Source organism: Primulina tabacum, chromosome 3 (assembly GCF_025594145.1).
Source record: "Primulina tabacum isolate GXHZ01 chromosome 3, ASM2559414v2, whole genome shotgun sequence".
NCBI classification, from domain to species: Eukaryota; Viridiplantae; Streptophyta; class Magnoliopsida; order Lamiales; family Gesneriaceae; genus Primulina; species Primulina tabacum.
This window is the reverse complement of record NC_134552.1, coordinates 9,268,801-9,285,742: the sequence shown is the minus strand read 5'-3', so window position 1 is coordinate 9,285,742 and position 16,942 is coordinate 9,268,801. Positions and strand designations below refer to the sequence as shown.

At 36.9% G+C, this 16,942-nt stretch overlaps 2 protein-coding genes and 1 long non-coding RNA gene across 9 annotated transcripts in view; 1 reads left to right on the top strand and 2 right to left on the bottom strand.

Moving 5' to 3' along the window:
* The window catches only part of LOC142540036 (mediator of RNA polymerase II transcription subunit 14-like), a 35,547-nt gene extending 35,039 nt beyond the window's left edge, over positions 1 to 508 (bottom strand). Inside the window, exon 1 of one of the 2 annotated variants that reach the window (XM_075645889.1) lies at positions 153 to 508. In XM_075645889.1, coding sequence (XP_075502004.1) covers positions 153 to 362 — 210 coding nt within the window. In that variant the 5' untranslated portion in view covers positions 363 to 508. Of the gene's footprint in view, positions 1 to 58; positions 80 to 152 lie in introns of those variants that run through there. The other variant, XM_075645892.1, reaches the window with a different exon arrangement.
* A 3,233-nt stretch (positions 509 to 3,741) lies between these two features.
* Positions 3,742 to 5,298, top strand: LOC142540035 (uncharacterized). Of its 3 annotated transcripts, none has more exons than XR_012819011.1 (3): positions 3,742 to 3,775; positions 3,856 to 3,979; positions 4,505 to 5,298. It is a non-coding gene; the product is annotated as an uncharacterized LOC142540035 (long non-coding RNA). The 3 variants fall into 3 exon arrangements; XR_012819010.1 differs by having other exon boundaries at positions 3,833 to 3,979; XR_012819009.1 differs by lacking the exon at positions 3,742 to 3,775 and having other exon boundaries at positions 3,782 to 3,979.
* A 221-nt stretch (positions 5,299 to 5,519) lies between these two features.
* Positions 5,520 to 15,543, bottom strand: LOC142540033 (protein LONG AFTER FAR-RED 3). 4 transcript variants are annotated; one of them, XM_075645885.1, is made up of 16 exons: positions 15,372 to 15,522; positions 15,144 to 15,295; positions 14,778 to 14,879; positions 14,556 to 14,625; positions 14,245 to 14,351; positions 14,048 to 14,171; positions 12,998 to 13,192; positions 12,689 to 12,774; positions 11,239 to 11,346; positions 10,987 to 11,082; positions 10,797 to 10,895; positions 7,582 to 7,656; positions 6,899 to 7,030; positions 6,691 to 6,806; positions 6,256 to 6,475; positions 5,520 to 5,566 (listed from the first exon to the last, which is right to left on the bottom strand). In XM_075645885.1, exons 1-15 carry the CDS (start codon positions 15,454 to 15,456, stop codon positions 6,280 to 6,282), a joined length of 1,743 nt encoding a protein of 580 aa, XP_075502000.1. In that variant the 5' UTR covers positions 15,457 to 15,522; the 3' UTR covers positions 5,520 to 5,566; positions 6,256 to 6,279. The 4 variants fall into 4 exon arrangements, with proteins under 4 accessions (XP_075502000.1, XP_075502003.1, XP_075501999.1 ...); XM_075645888.1 differs by lacking the exon at positions 5,520 to 5,566 and having other exon boundaries at positions 6,226 to 6,475; positions 15,433 to 15,543; XM_075645884.1 differs by lacking the exon at positions 5,520 to 5,566 and having other exon boundaries at positions 6,226 to 6,475.
* Between the last annotated feature and the right edge of the window lie 1,399 nt (positions 15,544 to 16,942).

Sequence of the window (16,942 nt, the reverse complement as noted above, 5' to 3'; positions counted from 1 at the left end):
CACAGAATAGAATAAAATGCAATTCTAAAGGAAAAAAATAGAAGCAAGAACATCAAACCTACAAGAACACCAGTCCACGAATTCAATTGAACTATTGCATATCTTCGACGAGAACGTATAAAAAACACATGAAGTGAGACTATATGAACAACCTGTTGACACCACTTGGAGAGGACATTGAGACGAAGCATTCGCTGCTGCGTTTTAACAATGTATTTGAGGATCATTATCTTCTTCTCGGAGTCAAAGAGCTCCGAGGATTTAGATTTATCCACCAATTCCTTGAGCGACATGTACGACTCCTCGGCAGCACGTCCAACCAACGAGGCGAAATCTACCGTCTCTTGCCCTATCTCCGCCATCGTATTTTAATCCTCGCTGAACCAAAACTAACTGATCGAATTCATTTTCCAATCGGAGTTAGGTTTTCCCAGGTTGTGGAATTTGAACCAGGGTGACGTTCGGCTGGTTGGTTTTTATTCGGTTTCCGTGCCGTGAGCAATATTATATTACTAAATAACAAAATATATTTTAGAGAAATAGTAGATAAATACAAAGTGGGATTTTTGAAGAAATGAAAAATAAATACAAGATTCCTCTCTCTTTTATCTTTGTCTTACTTCTATTCATTTATTTTCGTAAAATTAAATTAAATATATATTCATTCTATCTTTACTAATTTATAAAAGTTTAGCATCACGGTATAAGGAAAATAATTTTTCACGACGCAACATCGATGATGTATATTAAAAGTGTGTCGTTCATGTTATTATCAACTGTGTAATGTTAATATATGCAATAGAAATAAAATATTTTTGGGTAGTGCAACATTAACGGTGCATATTAAAAAAAATTCGTTAATACTATTATTAATGTTGTGCTATAAAAGCATGTTGTAATATATAATAATTTATCACAACATTAACGGCGTATTTAAAATGAACGTTCTTAATATATTATAATAGTCACAACAACACTGTGGAAGAATACGCATGTAGTTAATATATCAAATAACGGCTAGCAAGGAAACGCACGCGATTTCATCTCTGCTTCGTGAGTCCAACCCTTCATCTCCGAATTTACTCACAACACTTTAAGTGGCATGATTGCAAATCTATGGTGACTCCACAACGAACAATTGGGAGCGCATATAAGAAAATTCATGGCATGTAATCGTTTGATGTTTTTATCTAATGTGTGTGACACACTGTTGATGCTATTATTTGCGGTGTGCGGCACACTGTCGATTCTATTATCCACGGCATACAATGCGCACTATCGATGATGTTATCAACAGCGTACAATGCACGATGTCGATGCACTTTTCCACAGCGTGCATTGCACTCTGTTAATACCAGTGACTTTCAAAAACTTTTAATTTATAGTGTGAATACTGCAAAAAGTTGATTTCTGCGTTGCAAAAAGTCATGCGCTGCAAAAAGCTGATTTGTACATTGGAAAAAGTTATTTTTGTTGTAGTGCTATCAAATTTCTTTTTGTCCGTCCTGATTACACCAATATCAGTTTACATTTTTGCCCTTGGAAAATGACCTTATCTTCTATGATTATGGGGCAAAATCCATCCAATGTCTACAATCAAACTGACGATAGTGATCTTCAATAAATATTCACTCCGCAATAATCTCCCAACTCACACTCCATAAAATTCATTGTTTTTTGATATTTTCCCTTCACATGAAAATTGCACTACTTCATCCGTAAATTTATTTTTTTGTAATTCTTCTGCAATGTTTGATCGTGGCTTCAAAATATTGTTCAAATCCCAAATTCTCCGATTAACATAAACCGAATCGTACTTCATTTCTCCTGCATTCTGGGCTCTGGATTTTTACGGTCTACCTATAGCAAAAGGTAAGGTTTTCATCCGGTTTTCTTCGGAATGCTTTTGGATAGAGAATCAGCTCGATGCTCAAGAAGAAGGAAGCTGTAAGGACCGTGTATCGTATTATCGTAAATCCTATGTTGATTATCGATAAATTATGAAATTGTCATGTGATTATGTATATGATGTATATCATGACAATGAAAATGAGAAAATAAGTATTGGATATGAATTGACGTTGTAAAAGCTCGAGTGAAGAAGTCGGACGCCAATAAGTACAAAACCAATATTTTGTACAGAACGTATGGCGCTCGAGCGGTAGAAAATGACCGCCCGAGCGCCAGTGTGGAAAAAAATTGAGGCTCGGACAGAACATTCCGCACTCGAGCGGTAGTTTGTGACCGCCCGAGCGCGGTACAAAGCATACTCGGGGGCAGAACATCTCGTGCTCGGGCGCGAGAATTCTACCGCCCGAGCGCGATAGCGGTGAGGATAAAAGTAACTTTTTTCCTCTTTTCTTCTTCAGTTTTTATTCGATACTTCGAGAGAAAAGTTGGAAATTCGATTTCTTTCGTCCGAATCGACTTCGAAACGTTGTCCAAACGCGAAACAAATTATAGATTCGGAATCTTTGCTTCGAGAGCTTCCTTTAGAGGTAAATTTCTTCTAGTTTCAGCAGCTCTAAATATGAAAGTGCTGGAATAGCATGTATTTGAAGTCGAGATTCCTATATGTGGTAGAATAACCGACAAGAAACTAAGTTTTGAAGTCGGAATTGAATTATGTTATGAATTGGATTTGATATGAATTTTCAAAGTTTTAAAAGATATTTGGAACTTATATTATTATTTTGGATCATGTTATTGATTGAAATGAATATGTTATTGATGTAGATAGATTATTATACTGATATCTTTAAGCTACATCAACTGGAACGAAGAATTGAGGTATGTTACGACCGGGTAACATACGACAGGTATCTGTATTATATGATATATGTTGGATTGGTTTGATTGTTTTTTTCTGAGAATACATGTCTATATGCCTTATTTGTTGAGTTTATGTGACATACATGACATTGTGATTTAAATATCGATGTATAAAATAAATGTTTTGTTAACACACATCGTTTGATGCATACATCGATACATGACATGCACGTTGAGCTATGATCCTTGGATACCCTGATATGATTTGATTGGATTCTGGGGTTTGTGAACACAATGCTATGTTTGGTATTACATGACCCTTAAAACATAGACATTTGTGGCCCCGACGATTTATTGAGATTTGGGACTTGATGGCGCTTTGTCGACGCTATCATACGAGTATCCCTAATTGAGGCCTGTGTGCCAGCTCGAGCATTGATTTGATAGCGATTCGTTTGATTCTGACATGTGCTCAGTGGATGGGCATTTGACCTGATACCTCCACGACATACATGCATTGCATACCATATATCATTGTTTAGATACTTGTGGTATATATGATGGTTGTTCCATACGGAGCTTCGCTCACCCTCAAGGGGGGTTGTTGTTGTCTTTGTGTGTGGACAATGGCAGGTACTCCAGGATATCAGGAGGCCGGAGATGGTACTTCTGGAGGGAGTCACAGTTTGGGCTGAGGTTTTATGTTTTGTTCCCAGTATATATATATATATATATATGTATCTATATACCGGGGCATGTCCCGAGGATATGAGTTGTTTGTATATGATTGGTTTTGATTATGTGTGGGCGAGTTTTATGATATGAGATAAAATACTATTTTTAGTATTCAAATTATAGAATAAATATTTTGGGCTCATTGTAAAGAAAAATTAAACAAGTTTTCCGCTGTAATTAATTAACCCTAATCAGATTGTGTTGTAATAACAATTAGGAGCTAAGGACCCCACAGAAGCAGGCCCATTTGACCGAGCTTTAGACACAGGTATGTGTTACTGTGATGCAAATTTTTACAATTATCTCCCTCTAATTCTCTAGTTAGATCTTGGGTTTGCGTCTCCAAAGGTTAGTCAGATAAGAGTTAAAAACTCGTCTTTACTGAAGCGCCTTGCAAACATAAGCCAGAGTACGATGAAGCAGCTGTTGACATTAGAGTTCTGAAAGCTGATGTTGAGACATTGGAGCAAAGGTAAGTTAATAATTAGTGTCTAAGATGTTGACTTGCATGGAAGATCGGGTCACTTGATGTGAGATTGCTAAAATTCTAAAAAAATTCCATGAGCTCATGGGATTAAGTATTGTTTCCAAGTATTAAAAGATGTTCAAAATAAACTTCCTATAACACTAGGCTCTTCAAATACTTCCACCATTTGGCTGATCTTGAGCTGGCTTGCAAGCATGAATTCCTTCAGTTTAGAAAGTCTTGAATTGAAGATCTCTCTTATTGCAACAACTCAGATAAGCCTTGACAACTTCACTGGACATGTAAAAACTTACGCCTATATAAACCAGAGTTTTGCTTTATCACTTACCTCAGCCTTTATAATGACTTGCCCTATATCCATGAGTATTGGAATTGGTACTTAATTTATTCCCTTGAGTCCTGGTCTTCAAATTTATCGATCATTTTGTTATCGTGGTCAACTCGGCGTTGGGGATTTAGCAGAAACGTTCGGATAAATGTAGATTTCATTGGACTTGTTTTGTCTGGCAGGTGAAAATGGCGGTAGAAACGGTCAAAAGAGTTACTGGATTGAACCCAGTATTACAAGCTATATCTGAAATGTCTACAATTGGCATACCATCGTTTTCTGGTAGTCCATCTGATGCATCAGCTGATGCAGCTGTGCCAGTTCAAGACAATCCAAGACAGCATTATTGTCATCATGCCTCTTCTAGTAATCACTTAATTACACAAGATTGTTTTATTCCAACAGCAGAGAGTTGCTGATGCTATCATCAGTTGAGGATTGGAAGAAGTGTTCCTATGCAGAGAGCAAATAGTTTGGAACATCTGCAGAAGCGGATTCGTGGGGGAGCAGGTTCTTCTGGAAGTCAAGGGGCCGGTGTGGTTTTTAGTTATTTAAATATTTTCATATATTTGGATTCCTAGTTTGTCTTAAAACACTTGGTGAATTAAACCCACAATCTTACCTTGACGATGTTGGTGACATCATTTATTTATGTTGACAACTGTAACCATAACCAAAAAAAAAATGTATGCAAGCACTCAACTACTAGCATTATTATTAAGCATCCAATTACGAGGGGAAACCAAAAACTCCCTTTCAGACTATTTTTGTTTAAAATCAAATATCAAGAAACACAAGTTTTTCAAACAAACTGACGCACCACATCCCTTGACTTGCTACTGTCGTTTCTTTGACTTCTTCACCGGAGGGGTCGCAGAAATATCTTCTTGACCTTCGTCGGAGGATGAAGAGACTTCAGGAGGAATGTTGTGTGTGGTTATGAAGTCCTTGAGTATGGTCATGCTGCGTTCCTTGATGGAAACTAACTGGTCGGAGACGAGTCCCCCCGTGTTGGCCCGAGCAAAGTATGTCTCTGACCCAAGTTGAAAATGGACTTGAATGCATGGGGTGGGGATAGTTTCAGCATCTACCACTTGAGCTTCCATATCTTTGAAAATATATTTTTTGAGAAAATGAATCTCACGACCAAATCATTCATAAATAATAAAATTTCTGGAGAAAAAGAAGGATCGATACCTTTGCACTTGCAGAGAGCAGAGCGAACCACTTCGATCAAACGGCGCCTGCTCAAGCCAAAAGACGAACAAGGGTTTGTTTCATTTATAGTTGCTGTAAGCCCAACTAAATCGGCCCAATCTTTTTTTCAAAAATTAGCGAGTAAATGATCGTTTTAAAAAAGAAAAAAAAAGGAGAAGCTACAATTAACACACCAACACCTTTGCCTGAGTAAATGATTTTTTTTCAAAGGAAGAAGCTAGAATTAACATACCAACACCTTCGCCTTTTCTAATCTAAGCAGAAGAATGACCGAATCTCTGCCATTATGGTCTTTCCATGTTCATCATTTTCAAGGTTGGGTGAGAAAATTCCGCTCGTAATACTAATAATTGGAAGGTTTATGTTAATATTTTATGGGTTTTTAACTTTTTTGTATCATTAATATGTTCTTCTCAAGTATCTAATCACGTCGATGACTGGAATGAGAAACTCTACGTTGGAATGGAATTTAATTCAGAATAATCTGCCAAGAACTGCTATGATAGCTATGCTAAGCGAGTTGGTTTCAGCTCACATGTTGGTCAACACACTCGTACTAAGCCTGAAGGTGTTGGGGGGAATGGGTTTAATTTTGAAATATTATCATAGTGATAGGTAAGGTAGAAGATCAAATTAAAGCATGGTCACTATCATACAAGACTAATAAAAAATTCATTTATGATACCAAATTACATCAAACAGCAGGTCAAATTACGCGCTTGAAGATTTAATTGCTGCTTTACATATCCTCCGCGTGGTTCCTGGAGTAGGCTGCTAACCCACCCACATATGTTGCCTCAATAGAAGCAGAAGCTTCCACAGCAAATTCATCCCATGACTTCACAGATAAAACCACAAAATCTGCCATTTTACCAGGAGAGAGCGACCCAACATCTTCATCAAGGAAGCAAGCCCGGGCAGCTGAGATTGTGTACCTGATAGGAGATTATCATACACGAACGGATTAACCCGGCAAATATAAGTATGACCGAAATTTCATTTGCTGTTGATTAAATGAAATGGCCAGTGTTGTTGACTTGTGGGGGCTGATTCCAATTGACATTTCTAAAAGGTCTTATGGCACATAATCAAAAGTGGATAATTAAAGTTACATCTGACCTGATTAACTTAAGCAAAACCTAGGACTCACCCGTTCAACGCATCATTCAAACTAATGCGTTCCGATGAAATCCAAGCATTCTCCCAACCAGGAGGAACTCTTTTCATTGCCGTCTGTATGCTCCTCAAAGGGTTGATGTCTGCAACCTGAAATAAAAGAGACCTACTGTTGGAATCTAATTTATTTATCACAAACAACATATGGAGGACACAAAAACGAAATGGGTAATAATCCTTACTGGCCAGTCAGAGCCAAGCGCCAATTGCCCATTGCCAGTAAGGAGAGAATGAAATAAATATGATCCTCCATTAGCTCTATCAACTCCAAGTTTTTTTCTCGCAGAATCAGCATCATCCAACAAGTGATCCGGCTGTCATATTTAAGAATCAGGAGGCGCGCTATAGAAGTATCCACCAACATATCAGGAAACAAACTTCTCATTTTGGGGGACAGACAGGAGCTGGGAGACAGGATCAAGGTAGGGAAGGTGGGCAGCATGAAATTGACTCCCGAGGTCTCAAAACATTTTTTAATGTTTGCAAATTAGGTTCTGTGTTCGCAACTAATTTATCAACTGGTGCTTGGTCTGATAAGTAAGAAAGCCGAGAGGTATCACAAAATGAGTGCACTTCACATTTCTTGTAAATGATAAATAATATTTTGAAATTGTGTGCAGGGACAAAGCCACTAAAGGTTCAAACGCTATAACAAATAGTATGACATTTAAACTCCATTTTATGCATTTGAAATCCTTACTCCTCCATCCCTATTTTTGATCCAATGCAACTTATATTTGGATTAAAACTGGCAACTTTCAAATAGCAGATCATTGCATGCTTGGGATACAACCACAGAACAAAATAAGCAAGCTTCTCTGATATTGAGTTATAATGTCACAAAGCAATCCAGGAGAAATAGAACCTGCACTGAAGCAACAACTTTTTGATCGCCAAACTTGGCAGCTGTTCCAGGTGCCAAATGTTGGGCATGCTCAATCTGAAATAATTACTCGCAGTCACCATACCCAGCACTCAAACCACAACCAACATAAAAGCAAGAATTAAAAGCATCAAGCTAAGAGGAAGACGAGTTTCAACTCATGAGAACTTTAAGACAGCAGTAAATTGAATTCCACTAAGGTTTGGATTTTGTTTGGACGCCACTTGTAAGGCCCGAGAATTTGATTATCATAATCTGAAATGATTTGGGATAAATTGATGTGATTATGGACGGAAAGGATTAGACCGAAAAGACGAAAGAAAAACACGAATTATGTGCGAGGACAGTACACCTCACGCATATGCGCGACACAGATGCGCGCATATGCGCGAGGTCGAGGAGTATGCGCGCATATGCGCGAGTTGTGTTAAAGGTATTATGCGTGACCAGTAGCTAATCTTATTGTGTGCGCGCATATGCGCGAGCAGTCCAGTAGCTAATCTTATGGATAGAACTTTCGGCGCATATGCGCGGGGCTTGGGCGCGCATATGCGTGCGGCATGCAAAACAAAGATGAGCCACTTGGTCTCCCGTATGCAACGTGTGTATATATATATATATATATATAAGGAACTCCAAGTTCCTTACGTGCGAGAATTTGAACGTTACACAAAATCCGTCCGTCTGATTTGTAACCTGACTTCGGTACCGAGTTCCTAACGACGACAGCTACAACAGGACGTAAGTTTTATTAAGTTTTGATATGATTTGAAAGTATGGCTCTGTCAGAATCAGATATGATTAATATATGTTGTTCTTACGATATCAGACATACTGGTTATGTAATTATTATGAATTTTCAGAGTTGATTTGTTTGAGATTAGACCGATTTGATATCAGAATTGTGTTGTCATCAATTATGAGATGTTGGGATCGATATCTAATTTATACTGTATCGCTGGGTATATTGATATTATTCATACTTGGATCAGATGAGTTGTTGATTCGTATATACTGATATTGTATTGCCGGTATTGCGAGATTGTACAGATTTGCGATTATAATCCGTTACTATTGAAGATTATGATTTGTAGTAATATTGATCATGAGCCGTGTTATTATATATGTGATGTGAAATTGACGGGGTTATTGAGATTGTATTGTATGCCGTCGAAACATCAGTAGATTGATATTGATCAGATTCAATATTGATTGAAATTGTATCGTTGATATTGATCAGATTATGTCTTGATTTGAGTATTGATCAGAGCAAGTCTTGAATTGAGTGGTATATTGACACAGTCTATTCGATATTGTCATTTCAGATTTGATATGGACAGATTTGACTTCGAGACTTCGACTTCGTCAGATCGAGAAGACAAAGGTATAAGTCAATGTGGTATTGGGAGATCGACTCAAGTAGGATATACTTGAGTTTCCCTAAATCACATACTTATTGTTATTATATGCATTGATTTGATTTGATATGCTTGTTCTATTGATTTATAGAAAGCACGTATTAGATGAGTATTAGACGAGTGATCTTGTGACAGAAATGCCTGATAGTGGTGGGATCGCCACGGGCACATTGCACGATGTCACAGGATAGTTGAATTGGCGATAGTGCCACAGTCTGTGACGGATAGGTCAAGACACTGGATGTTTGGTTATATCGAAGTGGATAGAATTGGAGTTTCTTCTATTACTGATGTTCGATATAGGAATACCAACGTCTAGAACCGGGATCCCTAGACTAGGATTGAGTTTAGTCTGAGACGTGGAGTCACGAATATGATTGGCAGTTTATATTGATTATGTTCTCAGATTTGATACATGTTACTGATATCTGTTACATGTTTTACATGCTTTTACATTATTTATATAACTGCATGTTTCGTTGATTTATACTGGGATTTATTTCTCACCAGAGTTATCCGGCTGTTGTCGTGTTTGTATGTGTGCATGACAACAGGTGGGACAGGTTCAGGGTCGAGGAGATGAAGAGAGATCGTGATTAGAGTGGAGACTACGGACTTTGATCTGAGATAGAGTTTGGAACACTTGATATGTAGTTATTAAACCTTAGCTCGAATGATTGTATATAGTACCAGACTTGTACTTTTAATATATTGATATGTATGTTTGCATGTATTCCATTACGTTCCGCAATTTAAAAAAAAAATTTAGACCCTGTTTATTATAATTGATTAAATTGTCCTAATGATGATTAAGAACATGATTAGCGTTCGGGTCCTTACACCACTTGAACACCACAATAACAAATCTTGATTGGTTTGATATGTTTGCAAAACTTAGAATTTCTCATAAGTTTTGTCTGAAGACTTACGTATCTATTAATGGAAATGTCTAATTCTTGTATAAATTCATTGTATATGAATGGGGGTAACAAAAACAACACAACGGACTTAAAATATGCCTGGATTAGCCCATAAAAACTGAACAAAAAATTAAATATGATGGCTAAAAAAGTTTCAAAAAAAATATCAAGGCCAATATAAATTTCCAAACAAAATATATCCAACGACTTGATAATTTAATTTGGAACTTGATTTAAGTTAATTTTTTGAAATTAAGTTAATTCACTTGAACTTCCAAACAAAATCTTTCCATTGTTGGCTTCTGTTGAAATTATTTATAACTCGATTTTCAATAATATTGTTTTTTCCGATTGTTGAGTGTCAAAGCTTTTGAATTGTTTTCCATCGCATTGCCTGTGGATCATAGTGAGGGTCGCGTCATTAAGTCCCCACACCCATCTCTCAAGTCACCCTCCCTGTATGCGACTGGCCAGTCAATGGAACACCTAACGTGTCAGCCCTCAATGCTACACCCGCCTGTCCCACCATATGTGATTTTCCTCCCCATCATGGTGGCAACAAACTGCTTGTTTTGTGTTCTCCTCCCTACAATCTTCCCTCCCAGCCAGTTGAGATTCGACCCAATACTCATCCAGCCGTGTAAAAACTATGCCTCCTTCCCAAAGAGAAAAATGTTACTAGTGTACCAAACCACCCCCCCAACAACCCCCAACCCCCTCTTACTCGCCACCATGTCATGTCCCCTAGCTTTGCTGGCTCACCCCCACTCTTCCCCTCCTCCTCTCCCTTATCCACAGCCCCTGTCGCCTAAACCCCCATGTTCTAACAAGAAAAGAAAAAGATTACAGTAGAATTTACCCTAAATCTTCGATCCCTCATTCCATTCTTAGATGATACTGACTTGTACATGTCTAAGATCAAGCCATTGGCCCTATCACCTATGGCATGAACGGCCACCTGAATGAGACAAAAACTCATCATTAGAGCGTGAATATCTTTATGATAAACTCTGGGGAGAATGACATTAATACAACAATTGAGAAAACACCTGAAGGCCATATTTATCAGAAGAGAGTGTCATGTTTTGTAGGACATCAACATCTACCACTTGTAGGCCATAATTGAGTGGTTCATCAATGTATGGCTACAGAAACATAAGAACATTCTGAAAATTATGCTCGTAAAAAAAGAAGAAGCTCGGTGCCTGGCTGCACAGTCTAAGAAAAGTACTTCAGTGATGAAAAAGTTTTGAGTTCAAGATTTCAATACAGATTTTGCAAATGAAAGTTATCACTCTCACCTCATAAAACAGTGCACTATTAGATCCCAAAGATCCATCAGCAAACGACTTCAAACCACCCAAGTAAATCCATTGGCTGAGCTTATGACCTGCTTTCTTTACAAGTTCCTTCAAAGAACGGCAGCCTCGGTAATAATATCGAAATAAGATGTGCCATTTGATTAAGGAGATCAGAAAAACCATACACCCTTCAACAGTGCTTGATGCTATAAGCATTCATAGTTAAACTACAAATACTTCATATGGTAAAAACTACTACTAAAAAATTTGAAGTAATAAATTTGGTTGTGCAATGAGTGCAACTCATGGTTTAACGGTAACCTATACTTTCTTGCTTTTGTAATTCCTTCGTTCCAATTATGCTCCAAGGCAACATTAAATTAATATGTATAGCTTAATATCTGGTGGTGTATATTGTATACCATAACAAAAGTAATAAAGACTGGTAGACATTTCATGAAAGTAAAGCTTGAGAGTGCTTGACATGCACACCATATGTTTCGATATACTTAACGAAGGACTCAAGAATCCATGACTTCATTCAATTTTGACCTAACCATGAATGGATAATATTATTCACCGATTTAAGAGGAAGTGTTTAAATGAATATCATTGAATTTATGCAGTTTTAAATGGATGATCTAACTCGATTAGATTAGCACATTGTTGGGAAAAATTATAATAGTTATTTCCATGTAAATAGGTACTCCCTCTAGCATCTAAACCCCTTCTTGAGGATGAATGAAATGAATACAATTATCTGACTCTTCAGTCTTCACAAAGCTTATTTAACCATATTATGATTAAAAGTTCGTGCCACATCCTAGAACACTAGAATCGACCCACTTTGAATATAAACATCCTTGTCTCAAATCTTTCAAGTTATAGAACTAAGCCATTACAAATAGGAGCCAAGATCTAAATGTACCAGTCTATCGCATCCAGGCCCACATACAAGGCTACAAGCAGGTCACCGATTCCATGGATTCACTTCAAGCTCATTTTAATTTGCAAAAATTGTTAACCTAAACTTGTTAGAGAAGCTTATTACACACACTTAGGTGCTAACATTATGTCAAACTATTATTTACAAAAGCAGTGTGGATTAATTACATAAAACAAGTTTCTACAGGGACATTGAAATAGTGGCACTTCAAACTTTGGTACAAGCCAACCTAATGAATTCTCAGACTCAAATCTGATAGATAGTTAGATACAAACATTAAATCCCAAGGTCTATTTGAACATTGTTTCTACACTTTAGATAACATCTAAATGAAAAGCAAACGCCAAAATCTTGTGCCTACCTCTCAACTCTTAAGTTCATATCCAGTACAACATAGCAAATATCAAGGATAAATTCAATTATTTAACGTGCCAAACTACAGGTTTGTCGCCATGCTAATTAAAGAAAATCAACCAACAGAAACTTTAATCAATAGATAATTACTTGTAACTGTGTCCACGTCTCCATTGGGAAATACAAGCAAACTCTGATCTGCATCTTTCCTAATGAATCAGCCCATATGTAGACATCTGTCGTACAATAGAACAAAAAAAAAAACCAATGCAACGCCGAAAACAATTCGATATATCTTCTGCAAAACAGGCACAGGGCTGTATCAATTCATTCTCCTTTGCATCAAAATAAATACTGATTTAACTTTAAAGCCTTATATTTCAATAAATTTTATCTGAAAGACCCATTTATACTTGCTGATACAAGAAAACAAAAATCTTAACAAATCATAAGTGAAACCTGACAAATCTTCCCATGAGAGCTCTGGTGATGCACCTGGAAAATATCGCCCAAAATCAACAACTGTGGTCACACCTCTCATTAAGGCATAATTGCTAGCTCTCAACAGAGCTTCCCTCCTCTCCACTGTTGAGACTTCAGGGATGCAGGAAAGAACAAGCTTCATCGCAGAATCAATCAATAAACCAGTCGGTTCTGCAATTCATGATAAAGTGGCATGAGAATCCAATAAAAATCATTTCGTTGTTCCAACAATCCAAGATGGAAATGGAAGTTTCAGAAGTAAGAGGGAAAGATGTTCTCAGAATAACATTTAAGGTCTTGTCAATTATATTACCAAAGCTTTCATTAGAGAGACATGTAGAAGAGAGCCATACGCCACAGTGAATTTCTTGATCATGTTGGATGGGAACACACACACACCAACTAAAAAACCTCTTGTGCACTACAAGTTGAAAATATTGTAATTTTATTTTTAACTCAAGGTATTATCCACAAGCCCATATGCTACAGAAATTGATAAAGCAAAATGAAGGACTCAGAGTCACAAAACCACGCAACAGGCAAATACCCAGAATATTCACAATGATAAAAGTTTACCAAGTAAGATAATTCAATTGCTCTACTCTTTTCAGCTGCCTCGCAAAGGGACAAAACAAATATATATTTGATATGCAACTGTTACAGCTTTATGTGCATGCTACTCTAGTATGTTTTCTTTCTCTTTGTCCGTCTCTTTCTCAAAATTTAATCTTGCAAAGTTACAAACCATTAAACTAGATTGCAGAATTAACAAACAGACCATTTCTGAGGAGCAGGGTCAAAAATAATTGGTTTTCACCAGTATCCAGTATGTTTGTTGTTCTATAGACCTAATGAACTCCAACGTAGAAGTTGGACCCATCAGTAAAAAGGCTGACAGCCAGTTCAGCTGAGGCTTCACTGGTAGCGCTACTCAAAAATAATAAAATACGTGACATAAATACTGTTCCCTGAAACATGACTCAAATCAGGAATTTTTGGTGGAGTTTCAGAGGCTAAAAGGATTACCTCCAAAACTCTTTCTAATAACAGCACCACCATCTGGATCCAATGTGCTATTGGATATTCCGGCAATTTTTAGTGCTAGAGAGTTAGCCAGGCCCATGTGACCATCCATTCTTGTCAGCCACACCTGCACAAAAAATTATCTAAAACTACTTCGAAGTTCACCGAAGCACAAGAAGGATGTGATTCAAACTTCTCACAGGATTGTGAGGAGTAATGTCATCAATCCAGGAGGTCATTGGCAACTCTCCTCCCCATAGATCATTGTTCCAACCACCACCCAGCAACCATGAGCCGCGTTGCATATCTAGTATATTTCAAACCACCATATCAGAAATGTGCTCAAAATCTAATACATCAAAAAGTACCAAAAAGCTGTATAGGTGGAAATAAAAGATAGTTAAGCCGATGTCTTAGGTAGGAAGTACCAGAGTGCTATCAATTTCAATGGTTAGGGATTATTGATGTCAAGAAAAATCAGATTAAATGAGCAAAAAAAGAAGCAGCTTACTTGATAATGCCTCTTTGATCTTATTGACAAAATCTCTTTTATTGACCCCACGGAGTTCCACTCGAGCCATCTGTTTCAATTTTCTAAATCAAATTCAGCACAAAGATATGATCAAGAAACACCATATAAGTTATGGTATTATGACAATGTATGCTGGAGAGCAACACTAAGCTTCTTTAAAGCCAAAGGTGGAACCACGTCGAAAGGCAAAAGAGTGAAAACCTGTAAGCCTCCAAAAATCAAGTGCACATGTGAGTCGATAAATCCAGGCAACACCACCTTCCCCTCCAGATTCAATGTTCTAGTCTTCAATCCAGCCAAAGCCTGCATTCAAACATATCAAATAATGAGACAAAAAACTCAGAAGAATGGTTTACCTCCATCACGAGAGTTCAAATAATGTTGAGAAAAGAATGGTACAGTGGAAAAGCCAACGAGTTGGAAACTCGGGGATGGAAAGGTTGACTCACAGGATTAGAAAGAGCATTAACAGTTGAATAAAATATATGAAGAGAAGCACAGCCCATAAGACCTTGATAGCTAGAATGAAATTCGTGAGACCATGGTTACTGCAAACAGAAAATAAACCTTAAGGGAGGAATAGTTCCCGGTTCTGAGAATCCGACCGTTGGCAATGGCCATCGAATCGGTAAAAGGCAAAAGAAAGTCGCTGGTGTATATGGTCCCATTGGTGACCAACAAATCCGCCACCTCTCTCCGACGCAAGTGCAACCCGAATCCTGCAACACCCTAGGAATAAATAAATAATCTCCGAAAAAAGAAACACAGAAATTTCAAATCAAAATTGACATTAACTAGGCAGAAAGAAGTAGCGGTTGAGTAGAGGAAGAAGCACGGCGGAAAAGAGAACCACTACCACCGCCGCTCGTAGATTGTTCATGACGAAGATTCGTTCTCCTGATACTTTTTTGGGAATTCAGATTTCTATTTCTCTATTTTGAATTTATTTTTTCAATTTAAACCAAAATCTGACCATTCTCAGTTAGATGAGTATTTTATGACATATACATATATATATATATATATACTAGAAATAATGTACGTAAATATATTCTGAAGTAATTAGAATTTGAAATAAAATTAGTTAACTCAATTAAAGATAATGATAATAGTATTGTAAATTTTGACAATTCGTGTTAATTAGCATATGTAACTAATTTGGAAAAAAACATATTTTTTTAGTTTTAAAAAAATATTTGAACTACTAAAATTTTTCTCATATCTTTTTTATCATATTGTTTTCTTTTGTTTTTTGTCATATTCTCTCAATAATGCATATATTTTATTACAATCTTTATTGGCAGTCAATGATATGCAATTTTTTATTTACAATATTGTTTGATTATTATTTTCTTTCATGTAAATTGACAATAATTTCTGTTGGATGTTGTAGGATTGAGCGCTTACCGCTTTATCAAAAGCTATAGCTAGTAGTAATGGTGCAACTCAAATATTTAAAACTGCAGAGCAGCTCAAGCACCACGGTTCGATCGCTCTACCAATCAGGGACAATTATTGCACCCAACAACAATCTCCCTCCCAATAATTGCACTCCTTGCAATCAATGAGAATCGAACCCGTGACCTTGGCTCTGATACCAATGGTAGGACTGAGCGCTTACCGCTTTACCAAAAGCTATAGCTAGTAGTAATAGTGCAACTCAAATCTTTTAAACCGCACAGCAGCTCAAGCACCACGGTTCGATCGCTCTACCAAGCATGAACAATTATTGCACCCAACAATCTCCCTCCCAATAATTGCACTCCTTGCAATCAATGGGAATCGAACCCGTGACCTTGGCTCTGATACCGATTGTAGGACCGAGCGCTTACCACTTTACCAAAAGCTATAGCTAGTAGTAATGGTGCAACTCAAATCTTTTAAACCGCACAGCAGCTTAAGCACCACGGTTCGATCGCTCTACCAAACAGGGACAATTATTGCACCTAACAGATGTTTTTATTTTCCTAGTAACCTTTAATTTATTAAACACTTACACTTGATAATATATAAAATTATTATTAATTGCTTACTTTAAATGTGTCTTTTCTTTCTCCTTATTCATATTTTAAATATGTGTGATTCGTAGTATTTAACTTTTTATGTCTACCAACATTATAATATTTTATTTTTATCCAATGATATCTTTTCGTTATGTAAATTAGTATTTGATTTTTTATGTCTACCCACATTATAATATATTATTTTAATCCAATGATTTAGATTTATTTATTTATCTTTTCATTATGTAAATTAAATTAATTAAAGTTTAGAAATAACTCATTATCGAATTGTGAATTTTTTGTTGTCTTATTAATTTTTTTTCATGTTCTTATGTGACAGTTTGCTAGAATTTATGTGTTTAA

Coding starts and splice junctions, on each gene's coding strand:
- LOC142540033 (XM_075645885.1), bottom strand. CDS start 15,456: ATGAACAATCTACGAGCGGCGGTGGTAGTGGTTCTCTTTTCCGCCGTG. Junction 13,193..14,047: donor TATTAGAAAGAGTTTTGGAG/GTAATCCTTTTA, acceptor CATGAATTGCAG/AACCGACTGGTTTATTGATT. Junction 11,083..11,238: donor ATAGTGCACTGTTTTATGAG/GTGAGAGTGATA, acceptor ATGTTTCTGTAG/CCATACATTGATGAACCACT.